Raw genomic sequence first — 15,507 nt, 5'->3', positions numbered from 1 at the left:
TTTTGAACAACGTGGTGGATTAGGTTTTAATTCTCGAGTGATTTGCAAATCAGTTTCTTCACAGATACAGAGCTTGTAAGTCTTAAGTGTTCCCCTCACTGTACAAGGCTAGAAAAAGTTCACAGCAACAGCACACAAACATACAAAATAGTTTTACCAAATTCAATTTGTTTTTGTGTTTTTTTTTTCCTTTTTTCTGATTTTTCTTTCTTGTTAAATACATCTGAGCTCTAACCCTGGTACGATGCCCAACCATTAGCAAAAAATTGATTTCAAGTCAAATGTATACAATCTTATTTACACAAGGAGCATTTGATCAAAGTGCATTGAAGAGAGTCCTGATTGACCGTCATGTCTTTGAGGGATGATGGGTAAATATATACAATGTTTACAAACGCTGTAACCGTGGTGATCCTTAACAGTTTTATGATGATGCTAATAATAATTAATAATAATAATATAATATAATAATAATAATAATCCTCATAATAATAATAATTATAACAACAACAACACTGAGTGAAATAACAGCTTGTAAGAATGCACTCCCGGAGGTACTGTTGGGAAGAAATCAGAAAAATAAAAAAAACAAACAAAAGAAAACTTACATCTTAGATATTACTGCCCAAACCAGGATGGTACATAAATATTCACACGTCTGAGCCTGTTGGATCAAAGGCGGAAAGAAAGAAAGTTTGGACCAAGTTCCCCCGTGAACGCCTCATTCTTCTATAACCCTCGACCCCTCGTCACTCTGGGTACGGTCAGGAAGGAGTCTTACTGTCAGACACTGACAGCTCAGATCCAGTTTAAATCCTGTCCAGCAGAGTCCATCTGTTTGGCAAGAGAAACACTGAACGTCTTCTTGTCAGCGCCCCGGTTCAGTTTGAACGCAGGAACCCCGTAAGAGATGATCAAATTATGAAAATTCACCACGTTTCTCTCATCTGTTGTGAAAAGATGGTGTCAGGAAGCCGTCTGATGCCCAAAAATAACAAGACCAAAAGAAAAAGAAATCCTTGAACACTTTGGACGCACTGAGTGAAAACAGTTATGACACAGAATTCATCGTAGTATTCACATAATAAATAACATTTCTTCCGGTCATCCTCTCCACAGATGATGACATAATGCACTTCAGAAGGCATGTGGTCGTACTGTAAGGGCTGCTGTTGCTACAGACAACCGGCATCGGCATGGGAATGAGGAGGCACCATGCAACGCTGCGGGTCGCCGTAAAAACCAAGACGATCATGATAAATCGTCTTCTGTGCTCACTATCGAAATCTGGGGGGAGGGAGGGAGAGAGAGAGAGAGAGAGAGAGAGAGAGAGAGAGAGAGAGAGAGAAATGATTTAATAAAATGTTTAATTTGTTCTGTCCTAGAGATGACTTACGACTAAAGCAGCAGGGGGTCAGAAAAAAACAGCTTTAAATGCCTTTAAAGTCAGTGTAAAGTAAGAATAAGTATTTGTTCTAAGTTTGTCAGACCAAAGAGGAAAGTGTTATTAACCACCCAGCCAAATTTGAATGATTGAAAATATCAAATTCTCAGCTCCAGGACTGTGGGGGCGTGTCCGCTGAACGTGCTCAAGTACATTCAGTCAAGTACACTTGTAGGAGCAGTCAAGCAGCCATTTTGAAGTGACTGAAACGTCAGATGAGTTCAGAAAATGACACGAATAACTTTGAAACACTGAGCGAGATGAATTAAAGTCTATCTCTCTTCTAGGGGTGCTCAGGGTGGCCTCAGTATGTCATCGAGCCACCCTTTAGGACTGTCCACAAACTTCTGGACTGAGAACTGTTTGAACCTCTAACTCTTTTCACATGTTTTCAGCAACTATTTTCCTTTTCCAACTTAGTTTTGAAAAAAATCTCAATTCAATCAAGGTGTAAAATGATGAATTTGTTCATCTTAGCGATGTGTGCTGCATCTAGTTTGCTCTTTTTGCCTTCTCCCCACCTGAATGGAGACGTCTGCTGCAGCTGGGAGGGTGACGGCAGAGGTTTGCGTCTATCTTGTGGCTCTTGCTGGGCTTACGTTAATCTGTTTAATCTGTGTACAGAGAGATGTGCTCTGTGGACGGCCAACAATGCACTAAGGATTACTAAAGGCCACGAGGGCCAAGGTGAGAGTAGAGGTCATGATGTCTCCATCCTCTGTCAGGATCAAATTATTCAAGCGGCACCGGATTACCCCCCCCCCTCTCTCTCATTGTTGCGCAGCAAGCTCCTATTATTAAAGAGAGCTTGTCAGGATTTCAGGGCTATAAAAGGTGCATGAGTGTGTGTCTGTTTGACCTTTCTTACCCAAGATGCCCTGTGCTCAGAAGGTTGCTTACTCACCGCAGGGTAGGTGTGTCCCACGTTGGCGCCGTGCCGGGTGATGTCAATGTTGAGGTCTTCTTCTGTGGTCTTCAGGTAGACAGGGTTGTCGAAGTTCATGCTCTTCTGGTTCTTCAGCTGCCAGTTTCTCCACATCAGGTAGCCACCAGCTGCCGCCATCGCCAGCAGTACTGAACCGAGAGACACGTGTTAGCAGGAAAAAAAAAATAGAGCCTACCATCTTTATGAGTCTTTAAGTGTAGGATTTCCACTCACAGACAGGCAGTATGGCCCAGGCAGCAGCAGACCCTCTGGCTGTGGAGTCCACCTGGATCGACGTGCTCACATTGGCTTCTGAAAGACCAAACAAAAAGTTTAGTCAGACGTTGTGACAGACACAGGCTGCATTGTAAAGATGATGGCTACTATGTGTATTGCTACTGAAGTGTTGATCTGAACCAGGGATGTCCAAAGTACGGCCCAGGGGCCAATCACGGCTCGTAGTCAGATTTTATGCAGCTCGGAGCTTCGTTTTTATAACATTATTTATGGCCTGCTAGGATTGTGAGATACTGAATGGCTGGAAGATTTAGATTCACTATGAATATCTTTAAAACCTAACAGATATCAAACAGACACAATCATAACATTAAGTTAATCTGTCACAAGCTAATTTCGGTGAGAACAAATGCTCACATGTTCATGACATTGCAAAAGTTGACCAGGTTAGCTGATCGATCCATTCAGGAAACGAACATTTCACAAGGTGTTGGCTTGTCATGTTACAAATCACCATCAGGGAGGAGTTACCAATTTAAAAAAACAAAAAGTAAAGCTGGCATCATTACACAGCATGCCAACTTTTCAGAAATTGGGTATTTCTGCATCTTTTTGACCAGTTTATTGCAGTAAAATCTGTTTTCAATTCTCACCTCTGTAACATTAATAATTAAGATCAGCATCAGTTACTCACACGAATAAACGCAAATGATGCTGCAGTCATAATGAAATCACTTGGCATTATTACTATTATGAGTTTGGACAGGTTGCCATACAGTTAGACACGCGTAATAAACCTGGCAATGTTCTCAAAAATTTGAACAGCATCATCACATCGAGGGTGTGAGGAGGTGAACTGTTATCAATTACACACAGCTCCTTTAAAACTTAAATGCAGGACAAAGAAAAAGTTTGTAATGCCTGCTGTACTAACTTTGTCTTTCATGCCTTTGTGCAATTGCACTGCATCAATGCAACAAATGTTTGGATAATAAAAAAAAAAAAGTGTAAAAATGTGAAAGATATTCTTTCTAAAAAAATGTTTTGGTATGTAAAACGGCCTTGGGTAATTGTTTCTAAAGATAGGTGTCAAACTTTGTTCCAGCACTGTGTAAAGAACTGTTTGATTCTTCACCCTGGTCAACATTATCCGGTCTCAGGGGGTTCGTGCAGCGGGCCGGAGTGTTTTGGTGTCAGCGACGGGTAAGTGACATGACTGGCAAACAGCTCGGCTGAAAGCAGTGACGGAGACTTCAGGACAAAGAGACAAAAAGCAGGGTCTGTTAACTCGACTTCTTCCTGCCAGTCGGTGTACTCTGCTGCCAAGTGACTCGGTGATGTCGTCAACATGCACAGAGCAGCTCAGTGGCCAAACCACTAAGAAAAAACTAAAGTATTACATCAATTCTACTTAGTCACATACTTCATGATAACTGATGATCACATTTTTAATAGGCTAAAACTAAATTTCTTACAGCAAAGGCAAACCACTTTAAAATCCTCCTGGATACAGTGCAGCGCGTTTTAAAATGGACTCAGTTTTTCTTATTGTCAAAAATGTCTCTAAATTTCTATTTTCCCTACTGTGTGTGTGTGTGTGTGTGTTGGTCTTAGCAGATTGTTTCCAACTGAAAATGTAAATCTTAAGAAAGAAAAGATTCATTTCCTCAAACTGCTGGCCACTGTATAGTTTTTAAATAAAAACCTCAAACAGGAGATACATACATTTTTTAGCTGCATTAATCCACATTTGGTGCTCTAGTGAGTATTTGGGACAGCAGGACAGTGTGTGTGAGAGAAAAACTACAGTGTGTGTTCATGGTAATAAGGGAACATGTCAGATAGTGACAGTGTGGCTCATTGGTGTGTTTATTTATGGCTCAGAGGCTTTGAATGTGTTGTATTGTGTCTGTGTGAATCATTGTTGGTTTTGGTCCTCTCATGGGATTTGTTGGCAATAAGAAACATACAGAATGTTATAAGACTTGTCCTTTAAAGTGTTAGCTACTTTTTCATACAGTCCATGGCAGACACTAATCCTGGGCTGCAATCTGGCTTCTTTTCTTGAAAATGTGTGAAGGATTTGAGTTGCATTCCTTGTGTGTGCAGTAATACACACTTTAACCATAAGTGGGACTTTAATAGCTTGATGGATTCAGTTATTTTGAGGCATGTCCTTGTTTCTGCCACTAGGTGGTGCTCCTGAGCTGTGCTGGTGTGGCATTTAATGCTGAACTGTGGTTTGATATCCTGCTAATGCTTCAGTAACAGAGGAGCAGAACATAGAAATGCTCAACACGCTGTGCCTGCATCACGTGTCCAGCAGGGGAAAGTGAGTGGTTCGCTTTTACCAACATTGTGGCTTAAACACAAACTCAAGGGTCAGACTAACTGAATAAAAGTCATGAGAACAAGTGCTGTAATTAGAAACAAACAGGAACTCATTAGCAAACTGTGTCGGTGGTCATGTCGTTGATTAGAGTCCCCGTTTGTGAAACTCATTCAGCAGCTGCATTTTTCAGAGGATTAGGACAAAGTTAGTGAACAAACATACAAGTTTACCATTTTAAACCTTGTGAGTTGGAAATGTTTCCAGGACTCAATGTGGCCAAATCCACATGCAGCTGAATTCAAGCCAGAAATCTGACCCAAGAAAGACAAAGCACATGCACAGGTTACAGCGAAACTTAAGGAAGAAGAATCAATATGACTGGTAGAAGACCTGCTGATTAGATTTGAGTCTCACATCACAGCAGGTGTAAAACACTGTGGTGGATTTACAACTCTAGACAAAGAATTTATCAGCTGACAGAAATTCTTCAGAGCGATGATCACAGCACAAAAAGCCTGTGTTCATCTCATCTATGTACAGATTAAATATGAATTGTGTTCAATGAAAAAGAAGAAAGCAGCCACAGGTTTCAAGAGTCAACAGCTGAACACATTATACACCCTCAACATTGATTTATTAATAGAAAAGAGTTAAAGATTAAAGTTGAGAGTGCAGACCAGGAGACAGCTGAGGTTTAATCACTTGACCATGTGACAGAAATTAATTATCTGAAATGCAGTCCAGATATCTGAATCTGCGTCATAACCCAATAAACACCAAAGCACAGAGAAGCCAGTGTTACAGATACAGCTGGACAGGAAAGAGACAATCATCCCAGAATGTTAAAAATGTCCATGCACCGGACACAAGAAGTGATTTCAGCATTTCAGATTGTCAAAAAGGCAACTGCAACAGGATGCAGACAAAGAGATTTTCCCAGTTTAACAATTAAAAAGGAAAAACTCCTGAATCCACAGTCAGGGAGGAGAACAGTCAGTGTTATTTCATTTTTGATCAAAGCCCAACATGCTTTAAAGCAAGTCACCGTTCCAGCAGAGCGGGCGACAACTGATGATTTTACCTGAGGTCGGCTGTACGAGAGCTTTCTCATCATCCTTTGAGGGACCTTTGGTAGAAGGTTCTGTCACAGAGAAAGTCAGGATTCATGCTTTTGGCAACAGAAACTAAAAAAAAAAAAAACAGATCAGGCCATAGAAGTTGTCCTATTTTATGCTGCATACATGTATGTAGGCCTTCTTTGAAAATAGATCAGATCTCAAGAGACTAAACTAGTAAATAAACACTCGACAGATGAAAGTGGGAGAGAGAGGACGAGCCGTCACCAGGCTGAGATACGAGACAACAGGCATCACGCCATCTACGATGTACAGAAACCACAGCAGCAGTTCGTCTTTACGTCAAGACAATTTCATGCTGTGACAACGGCAGTAAACATTCAAGCCAGATGCACACAAAAGCTGGATGCTCAGAAGCACTTAAAGCTACATTATGCACTGTAAACCGCATCGATCAGGAAGTCCCTATCAGCATCTGTACAAGCAGGACAGACAGCTGCAGCAACAATAAAATCCTTACAGGCTCATCAATACAACCTTGATTAGCTGCAGCAGCAGGGTGTTGCTGTGTTCACTGCAGAATCAAAGGGTGGTTAGGTCTGCTGTGTAGGAGTTGCAAATGAATGCATATCATGCTTACTGCCAAACAATACAACATTAATCACAGACAAACTCCGACCAAAGGAGTTTCCAAAGCCTTTATCTACAGCAGACTACACTCGCATTGATTGGTTGACAAAGAAAATTAAACATTAAAATAGTGTTCTGCTCTCTAACAATGTTAGACTCACAATGGACAGTTGTTTTTTTAAAGGATCCAAAACACACCAGAACAAGAGATTTTCACACATTCATCTTCCTTGTTGTAACCAAGCAGCAACCTCCATGTCTGTGAAGTGAAGCTGATGACGAAGTGCCAAAAACTGCAATTCCTCCAACAGCCACATGAGGCTGACTATAGGACCAGTCAGTCTCCCTAAGTCCCCTTGTTAAAATGTCAACGTCACAGCAGAAATAAACATGTTTACAGCCTGGTACAAAAAACTGTTTTTGTCTCTACAGCTGATTTCCCAGTTCCTGACAACTATACTGAGGGTGAATTTATATACAACTCACCTGTTCAAATGATATTAAGGCTTAAAGTTATGCAGAAGTGACAGCGTGGCTGCTTTGATTGACAGGTGGGCCATTACAGATGGCTTGTTTGAGCACCCAGGTGCTTGTTTTAGCCCACCTCACGTCCTGCAATTATCCATGTCTTTGTCCATTTTTAGATTAGCCAGGAAGCGGCAGAGGCATGACTACCAACATGGCGGGGGCTATAGTCAGAGATTTTGAGCTTCAAAACAGCAAAACATCAGTTTGATGAACGATGAGGTTATTCTGTTGTGTGTACGTGCTTATGTTCTAGCAGTGCCTGAAACTGCCTTCATAACAGCAGATTGTTTGAAAGCAGACATCTGTCCAGCTGTGTGGTTTAATTTTCTATTCTCTTTTCATTCTTCAGACAACCTTCTTCTGTCACTTCATGTGTACAACACCATCAAGGATATGCCTTCAAGGAGACTGTCCAAAAGTGTGCTCTGTTCGCAGGGTTTGTATGATGTATCAGAGAGACTATAAAGAGACTGAAGAGGCACAGACATCAGAGAGAAATGTCTTTCAAACTTTTGTAAAGGGTTAATAAGCCGAAAAGGGATTGAATATGATTTGTATTTGATAAGCATATTGGATTTAGAATTGAGCTAAAATATTGAGAAAGGTCAACTTGAACTGTAAATCATTCATATCCAAAACAGACTGTTTTACAGGTGGGTTGGACTAATGATGACTGATATCAAACTGTGGAACTAAGTGGAGTCCTAACAGTGTCAGAAAAACCCTGAAACATCCTCCATTTCAGCCTGAGATCGTTAAGCCTGAAGGAAAACACTCCCCTACTGCCTCTAAAGAGTGTTCTATGAATCCCTCAGTGGTAGTTTCAGGTTCAACTGTGAAGTGAAGAGCACTGCTTATTACTTTCTTTCACTAACAAGATTAGAGCCGGTCAAAGCTCGAACCACACAATGCACTACAGTCCTTATTCGTTTCGGTTGCAATGGCTGCAAAATGGGATAAATATGTTAGCTGGAGATTTAGTGAAGAGCAACGAGGTCTTTGGCTACAGCCCAACTGGGAGGAAGGTGGAGGAGCATTCAGCGAGTGACAGCCATCTCTCTTGAACCCCTCCCACACTATTGTCACCTTTAAATTGCACCACAAACACTGACGGGCGTGTAAACAGCTGTAGAAATGCACATATGCACAAGAACTTGCAGAAACTCTGTCACATACGCATCCTTGTAATCCAAAAAAACGCTTTCACGAATTTACATGCTCAGAAGCACAATGCACTCAAAGTGCACACACACGGCCGTCTGGGTGGTACATTCAGTCATTACAGCAGCTATAAAGAGCCTGGAAGCAGCCCCAGGTTCCCAAACAGCCTGTGAGATGGTGAGTCAGGCTGCAGACATTCACTATATGAAGGCCATTACACATTTCTGTAGACCGGGCACGCTATAAAGTCTGCTACAGCACATGTGAGAGGATTTTATGACTCAAATAGGTCTGGTGTGGTGAAATCAATTCAGTTACTAAAAAGGTGTCAGTATGCTTCAATCAAAGTGCTTGTCACACGGTCAAACGGCGTCTGAAACACCCTGCACCTTATCAAGGTATCACAATCTTTTGCTAATGTCAGCACTAAAGTTTCTCTGCATGTGAGTCTGAGACAGCTGAAAAATTCAACTAATTTCACCAGTATACAACATGAAACAAGCACACTTGAATAACAAATGAAGTAGTACTGCAGAAAGAAAAATCACAAAGGACAGGCTGCAAAAACTGTCAAAGTGCCGAGAACTGTCTCCAAGTTCTCACATGGAAATCGAGGAGAGTAAAGAGGAGAAGTCCTAAAGAAAACTCAATGGGCTAACTAGGCAGACTTTCATTTAGAGGGGCAGGAGAACGGTGCTACAGAGAGTTGTCAGGGAGATGTTCCAGCACTTTGTGTACGCCAGTGTCTCGCTCTACAGTTTGAGTCCAATTAGGAGCGTATGTGTGCTGAATTCAGCTGTCAGGTTCCTGTCCGACACCGCTTCGGTATGAAAAGGCTAATCTGTGGGAGTGAAGAAAGGAGTTGGGCGGCCTGAGACAAAAACAACTGGAGCAGAGTGGATTAGAGACGATGGCGTTTCCCGGCAACCTTCTTTTTCGGCAAAAGGAAAGAGACTGATGGAGGTCAGGGCTGCAGTACAAGTTTTAATAAAGCTTTAATTTGAAGGAAAACAATCAATATGATCACTTATGTTTTTTCCTTGCAGTCAACATACAGTTAGCAAAATATTTAGCTGTGCTAACTAGATTTAAATTTACATTTTACCAGCAGCAAGTAAATCTCACAGATGCACATGCAGAGATGTATAGTAACGAAGTGGAACTACTTAAGTACTGTACTTAAGTACTAAAATGCAGTATCTGTACTTTTTTGGAGTATTATTTTTTTCCCCAACTTCTACTTTTACTGCACTACATATTTTTGATGAATTTAATACTTTTACTCCGATACATTTTTCATGTGCTGAATCGTTACTCGTTACTATTGTAGCGTCCAGCCGGATGTGTGATGAATGACGAGGCGTTATTCAACAAACCTGCAATTATTGCTGAATGGTTTGGTAACAGGACTCGGTGACTGTCGGCCGTAATCACGCCAAAACAACAACAACAACAACAACAACAACAACAACAACAACAACAACAACATAACAGTCCCGGTCTCACATCAACCTCGCTCGTGCGCCGTACTTCATACACCTGACTCACCCAAGCGCGCGCTCTCACCTGCTCCCCCGCCCCCTCGCTCTCGCATTCATTCAGACGCATTCACAGACCATGGGAAATCACAGAACTCTACCATGAACATTGTAACACTGTAACATTAGAAGTTGTGCCTTAATAAATATTTGAAATAATATAAACAACAGTACTTGTACTTGTACTTTTACTTTTACTTTTACTTTCAGTACTTGAGTAGCAATTTTTTACATACTTCTACTTGCAATACTTAAGTACAAAACATTTTAAATACTTTAGTACTTTTACTTAAGTATGGTGTTTAAAGAACACTTCAACTTCTACTCAAGTCAGTTTTTTGATATAGCACTTGTACTTCTACTCCACTCCTTTACTCCAGTACTTTATACATCTCTGTGCACATGTCAAAAGTGGACAAAAACCAACACAAATTTGCTCTGGGTGAGACAAAGACATTTGTGTGTTTTAATGTTAAATATATAATCTGCATTTTGTTCTAGAGCCGTTTTGTTCTGTAAGCTACAGCACGTGAGATTATATGCTTCCAACCTTGTGTTAAAGTTTCGGGAAGAACCTATTTCAATGTGACAATGCAACTGTACACAAAGCCCAGCACATAAAGAAATGGTTTACAGTTGGAATGGCCTGCATAGAACCCTGATATCAACCCCATCCAACAGCTTTGGGATGAACTGGATCGCAGACTGTGAGCCGGGCCAGCTACAGAAAGCGAAACCCTGCAGCCAGGTTACAAAGCCTTGTGGAAAGCCTTCTAAGAAGAGTTGAAGCTGTTACAGAAACAGAGTATTCCCCATGATTTTGGAAGGATATGTTTTAAAAATGATATGAGGGTGTTTTGCCTTATAGATTCAGCTGTCACAGCACTAAGAGTCCCACTCATTACCCCAAAGATTTGAAGGCAGCTCAGACCCAGACTATAGGCAACAGGCAAAACATGAACCAGAGGACTGTCCAAGAACAACTGGGAGAAGAATCCACCTCTGGAACTCGCACCTTTCAGCCGCCAGGACGAGCTAACAAAGACACTCTCAAACAGAAAGAGGGAGGAGGCAGAGCTGCAGCTGAGATGTGAAGAAGGATGGTGTTGAGACTTGCCAAAGAGACGCTGAAAAACTGGATCACAACACCAACTGACTCCACTACTGTTCAGCTGTCAGACTACTAACACAAACAGACAGCTGGGTTTGTTGCTGGCATGGATACAGTCAGACAGAGGACTCAACTTGCAGGGGAACACACTGAAGGGAGGCAGTGACGAAACTCTTTTCGCATCAAAGCCAGTCTAACCCAAAGAATTAGGAATTAATTCAATTTCTTACAACTGATTCTGTGTTTTGGAGGGATCCATGGTGAAAGTCTAGCTGCATTTAGCCCTTTTCTTTTTGATCAGTTCTTCATGAGGGTTAGAGACAAGCAGCACAGTAAAAGAAGAAACTGGAATGCACAGGATTGCCTTTGTATGTACAGTAATCAAAATGCACATTAGAACAATGAACAGCCACAGGTCTACCATCCTTTTGGTGGTTTAACCCACCCAGTGTGGTATGTACTCCTCTAGCCATACATCTACCAATGTTTTCCCATAATGCCAAGCACACTGGCTTTGACTCACCTGGTCTGCAGCGCAGGCCATCAGCAGCCAGTTCCTGTCCTTCTGGGCACACGCAGGTGTACTTGGGGGAGTGTTTGTTTATTTGCGGTGCAGGCAGACACATGTAGCTACAGCCTCCATTTACACCTTTCTCTGTGCACCAGTTCGTACCTGCACACAGAGTCAACAGGTCTGATTACTTTGACAAACATATGGAACACATGCACAATAAAAACATCATCAAGTAATGTGCCTCTTATTAATACTGAACAAATCAAAACATAATGTGAAACTGTTGCTTGAACTGCTGAGAATCCAAGTTGAGGTAGACGAGGACCAGAAATCACTCGTCACATATGATTAAGCCAGTGTGGGAAGGGGCAGATATCAAGCATGAAACATCTTCACCAGCCTCTTCTGTTCTTGATTTATGTTCAGATTTATTTGACCCCAAAAAGTGAAATTCAGTTTGAAATCTGATCTGTCATGCTCTAACTGTCTAAATGTAGAGCAAACTTATGCTGATTACTGTGTGGCAGCAGGTTAGTGGAAGTTTTAGTATGTTACCATCACTTATTCATTCCTTCAATGAATCTCAACTAAGTAATATCAGTGGTTAGTAGACCTTTGTCAGTTATGACAGCATGGTTACAGCTAAAATGATAATTATCATTAGTACTCCCTTCACCTGAATTGCATCTAATTACAGTAATTTCTGATAAACTTCCTTTTCATTAACTCACAGCAGCATCTACTGTAAAAAACTGATGTCACTGAGCCAGCAGTACGCTCAGCTCAAACAACATTAACGTCCTGTATGTTCCTCCTGCCATCTCATTTCCCCTTCCTCTGGCCCCTCCCAGAAGGTTCTCACCCGACAGCTGGATCAGCTCGTGGTACACTATGATGTCCTGGGGGTCATTCAGGTTGCTGGCCAGCGTCACCACGTCAGAGCCGGTGAACTTGTTTGCACCGTAGATTGCTTTACTTTCACCATCTGTCCAGAAAACTCGATCCTAGAGAGAGGACGAGAAAACACAGGTCAGTTTACTATATAAGTTATAATAACTGCTAAATGACAGACAAGTTGTTATTTTCTTCTATACCACTGTATCAGTATACCTCAGAACAGAATGGACAAACTAAACCCTGGCTCTACATATTTCCATTTTCTGCACATTTTTTGGCCACCATAGTTTTTCCTTCATGTCATCAACCCTGTTACCTCATCCTATTGAGGTGTCTGCACATAGAAGGCCTAGTTACATACTAACATTAGTACTACTATATACAAATGGTATACATTGAGATACTTCGTTTACATTAAGATACTTGTCTGTTGTTAGCTGTTACTTTGGGGTCCAGGTGGAATTTGAGATTGTTTGGATAGGGGTACCGGAGAGCCGCCATCCTGACGTCACTGTCTGGTGTGTTTACGGCACATTATCAAGTTTGTTAATGTATGTATTAAGTGTGTTAATCCATGTAATACAATTTATGTTAAGAGTCATGTGGAATGTAACCAGGGAGAGTGTGCTTAGTCAAGTGTATTAATCATCCTGGGAGAGGGGCCTCTGTTTTTCTCTGTCCCTTTCTTTACACAAGAGTTTTTCCTCAACCATCTTCAACTCCATTGCCACTGAATATACGACACTATCCTATGAAGGATAGGATAGTTTGACCTTGAATCATCAGTTATATACAGTTGACAGTTAATAATGTAAAATACAGTTATCCTGCATGACTCAGCAAGCCTGGTCACTGCTACCTAAAGTAGTGATTTCCACAAGCAATACCACCGCTACATTTAGCTGTATTGTTTGTACCCTTTTTATTTACACAACACACTTAGTGAAAATGTAAGAGATCTGATTCTTCAGTTCACTGACATGCATATAACAGTGCAAAATGGTGTTGGAGAGATTATACATCACAAAGTCATCCATCTGTGTTCTAAGACCATCTGTGTGGTGTTCCTGCACTGCACTTTGCAGAGACCACCTGTCAAAATTTACATCTCTCCCTCTCTCTCCGGGTTTTTCTGGTGCCTCTAACTGCTCAGGTTAACATATTAATTGTGTTCTCTTCCTGTCAGGAGAGAATGTTTCCTCATAAAGAAGGTATGACAAACTGCAAGTGATGAGAGCTCTGAACAGAAAATGTTTCATTGACTGACTGCATGTTGCATCACACTTCTATCAGCTGGAAAACAGAAGCAGCAAAATATAAACTTATACCAACAGTTAGTGTTACTATAAGAAGGGTTACAGCGTGCTGTTTAGTTGAATTCTCTTGTTAGAATTGTGCACCGCAGTGTTCAGACATGAGCTGTGCCTTAAGCGCAGCGCCTGCATATGAATAAATGTGTCATCTGTCTGAGAGGGAGCCAGTTAGCAGTGATGAGTGGGTGTAGGTGAGACAGACAGTGAGGGATCCACATGTCCATGATTCTATGACTGTGAAAACACTGATATATGAAGAGTGCACTTTTAAACAGCAGATTTAATTGGTAGTAATTGATATTAAGACAGTACACACAGTTTTTGTGAGCCATCTTCTTTCTGTGAGTTGAGCTAAACATGCTAGCCGTGGTCCGACTGTCGTTTTACAGATGATGCAATGCCGTCACATTTCTTTTCCTTGTGCCCTAAATTACACTTGAACCACTGAAGGGCTGCACCGTGGTAACGTGTCTCCTTAAGCTAGGATCACAAAACACACTCCAAGAAAGGAGCGCACACTGGACAGCTGAGTCAACACAACACAACAAATGACATGCAGACCATTAGCTGAGTCGGATTTGCTAGGTGACCACCAAAAGCCTGAGAGAACACAAATTCTTGTGTGACTGTACCAACACAAACAATCATTGGAAACGTTTGCCTTGCTAACCTGTCTGTGCAGAGAAGCCAAATAAACAGACACTTTAGATTTTAAAGGAGACGTGGACAACAAGAACTGTAAACTTGAGTGAGGTGAACTTTAGGTGACCTGTGACTGCACAAAACACTGATGAACTAGACGACAGAATACTAGTCACAGCATCTGCTGGACTGAAAGATCAGACTGAGACTAGATATGTGGTACAATGGTCCTGAAAGTCTGGCTGACTGTTGACACCAACTGACCCGCAATGGAACGGATTCTGCTCAACATGATCGATTTGTGTCAAACGGGATGAAAAGTGTGTGAGAAAGAGAGAACCTAACAGCAGCAGTACCTCAAAAACCGTGAGGGCGAAGGGGTGAGCCAGGTAGTCTGGAGACTGCAGTACTTTCTTCCTGTTGTCGCCGTTCAGGTCGACGCTACAGAGCATGTGTAGCTTCGAGTCGACCCAGTACAACCTGCCTTTGATCAGATCTGGGAGGAAGATGAAGTGTATGAAGAAACAGGAGACAAGAGGTGAGAAGTAAGGGAGGGAGATGGAAGAAATAACAGAAGAACGGATAAACAAGGGAAAAGGTGAACAGAGGGCAGAAAAAGACGAGGGGGGAAGAATAATTACACAGAATGAGCAAGGATACATAAGAGAAGCCCAGATGAACAGTGAATGAAAGTGTGTTGACAGAGGAATTGAGATCAGGGAGTTGAAGGAAAAATAGAGGAACGAAAGAATAGAAGTACAAAAAGAAGATGAGGCATGGCGGGTAGAGAAAAGGGAAGAAAGAGAAAATCAATACAACATTTCATTAACAAGGACAAATCAATGACTTTCCACAGCGGTGGAGGCAAGTACAGAAAGAAAGAGACAGAACAATGGAGAACATTTGATTATATGATCTGCTCAGGTGTTAGAGTATGGATTAAAAAACAACAACGCTGCTATTAGACGTCAGCAAAGTTCAATGTACTCCTTATTTTAATAAAGGTTTGACTGATTCACAATAATTAGGTTCTGGCCGCACTGCTCATTCTTTTCAAGTTTTAAATGTAAATTCATGAAGTGACAAAAAGGCAGACTGAAAAGTTACAAGATGCAATTAAAAGCTAGAAATGGAAACATTTCAGAGGAGATGGTTCAGA

The 15,507-nt window shown here is 41.4% G+C and overlaps 1 protein-coding gene across 2 annotated transcripts in view; it reads right to left on the bottom strand.

The window, feature by feature from the left end:
- vldlr (very low density lipoprotein receptor) overlaps positions 1 to 15,507 on the bottom strand; it is a 55,947-nt gene continuing 40,440 nt past the window's right edge. The window contains exons 14-20 of one of the 2 annotated variants that reach the window (XM_027276735.1): positions 14,705 to 14,844; positions 12,359 to 12,500; positions 11,506 to 11,655; positions 6,020 to 6,079; positions 2,604 to 2,681; positions 2,349 to 2,518; positions 1 to 1,287 (exon numbers count right to left, since the gene is read on the bottom strand). In XM_027276735.1, the coding sequence (XP_027132536.1) occupies positions 1,252 to 1,287; positions 2,349 to 2,518; positions 2,604 to 2,681; positions 6,020 to 6,079; positions 11,506 to 11,655; positions 12,359 to 12,500; positions 14,705 to 14,844 (776 nt within the window). In that variant the 3' untranslated portion in view covers positions 1 to 1,251. The remainder of the gene's footprint in view (positions 1,288 to 2,348; positions 2,519 to 2,603; positions 2,682 to 6,019; positions 6,080 to 11,505; positions 11,656 to 12,358; positions 12,501 to 14,704; positions 14,845 to 15,507) is intronic. The other variant, XM_027276736.1, reaches the window with a different exon arrangement.

This window comes from Larimichthys crocea, unplaced genomic scaffold, assembly GCF_000972845.2.
Source record: "Larimichthys crocea isolate SSNF unplaced genomic scaffold, L_crocea_2.0 scaffold537, whole genome shotgun sequence".
Lineage (NCBI taxonomy): Eukaryota > Metazoa > Chordata > Actinopteri > Sciaenidae > Larimichthys > Larimichthys crocea.
Note: the sequence above shows the minus strand (reverse complement) of the source record. Positions and strands in the feature narration are given on the sequence as shown.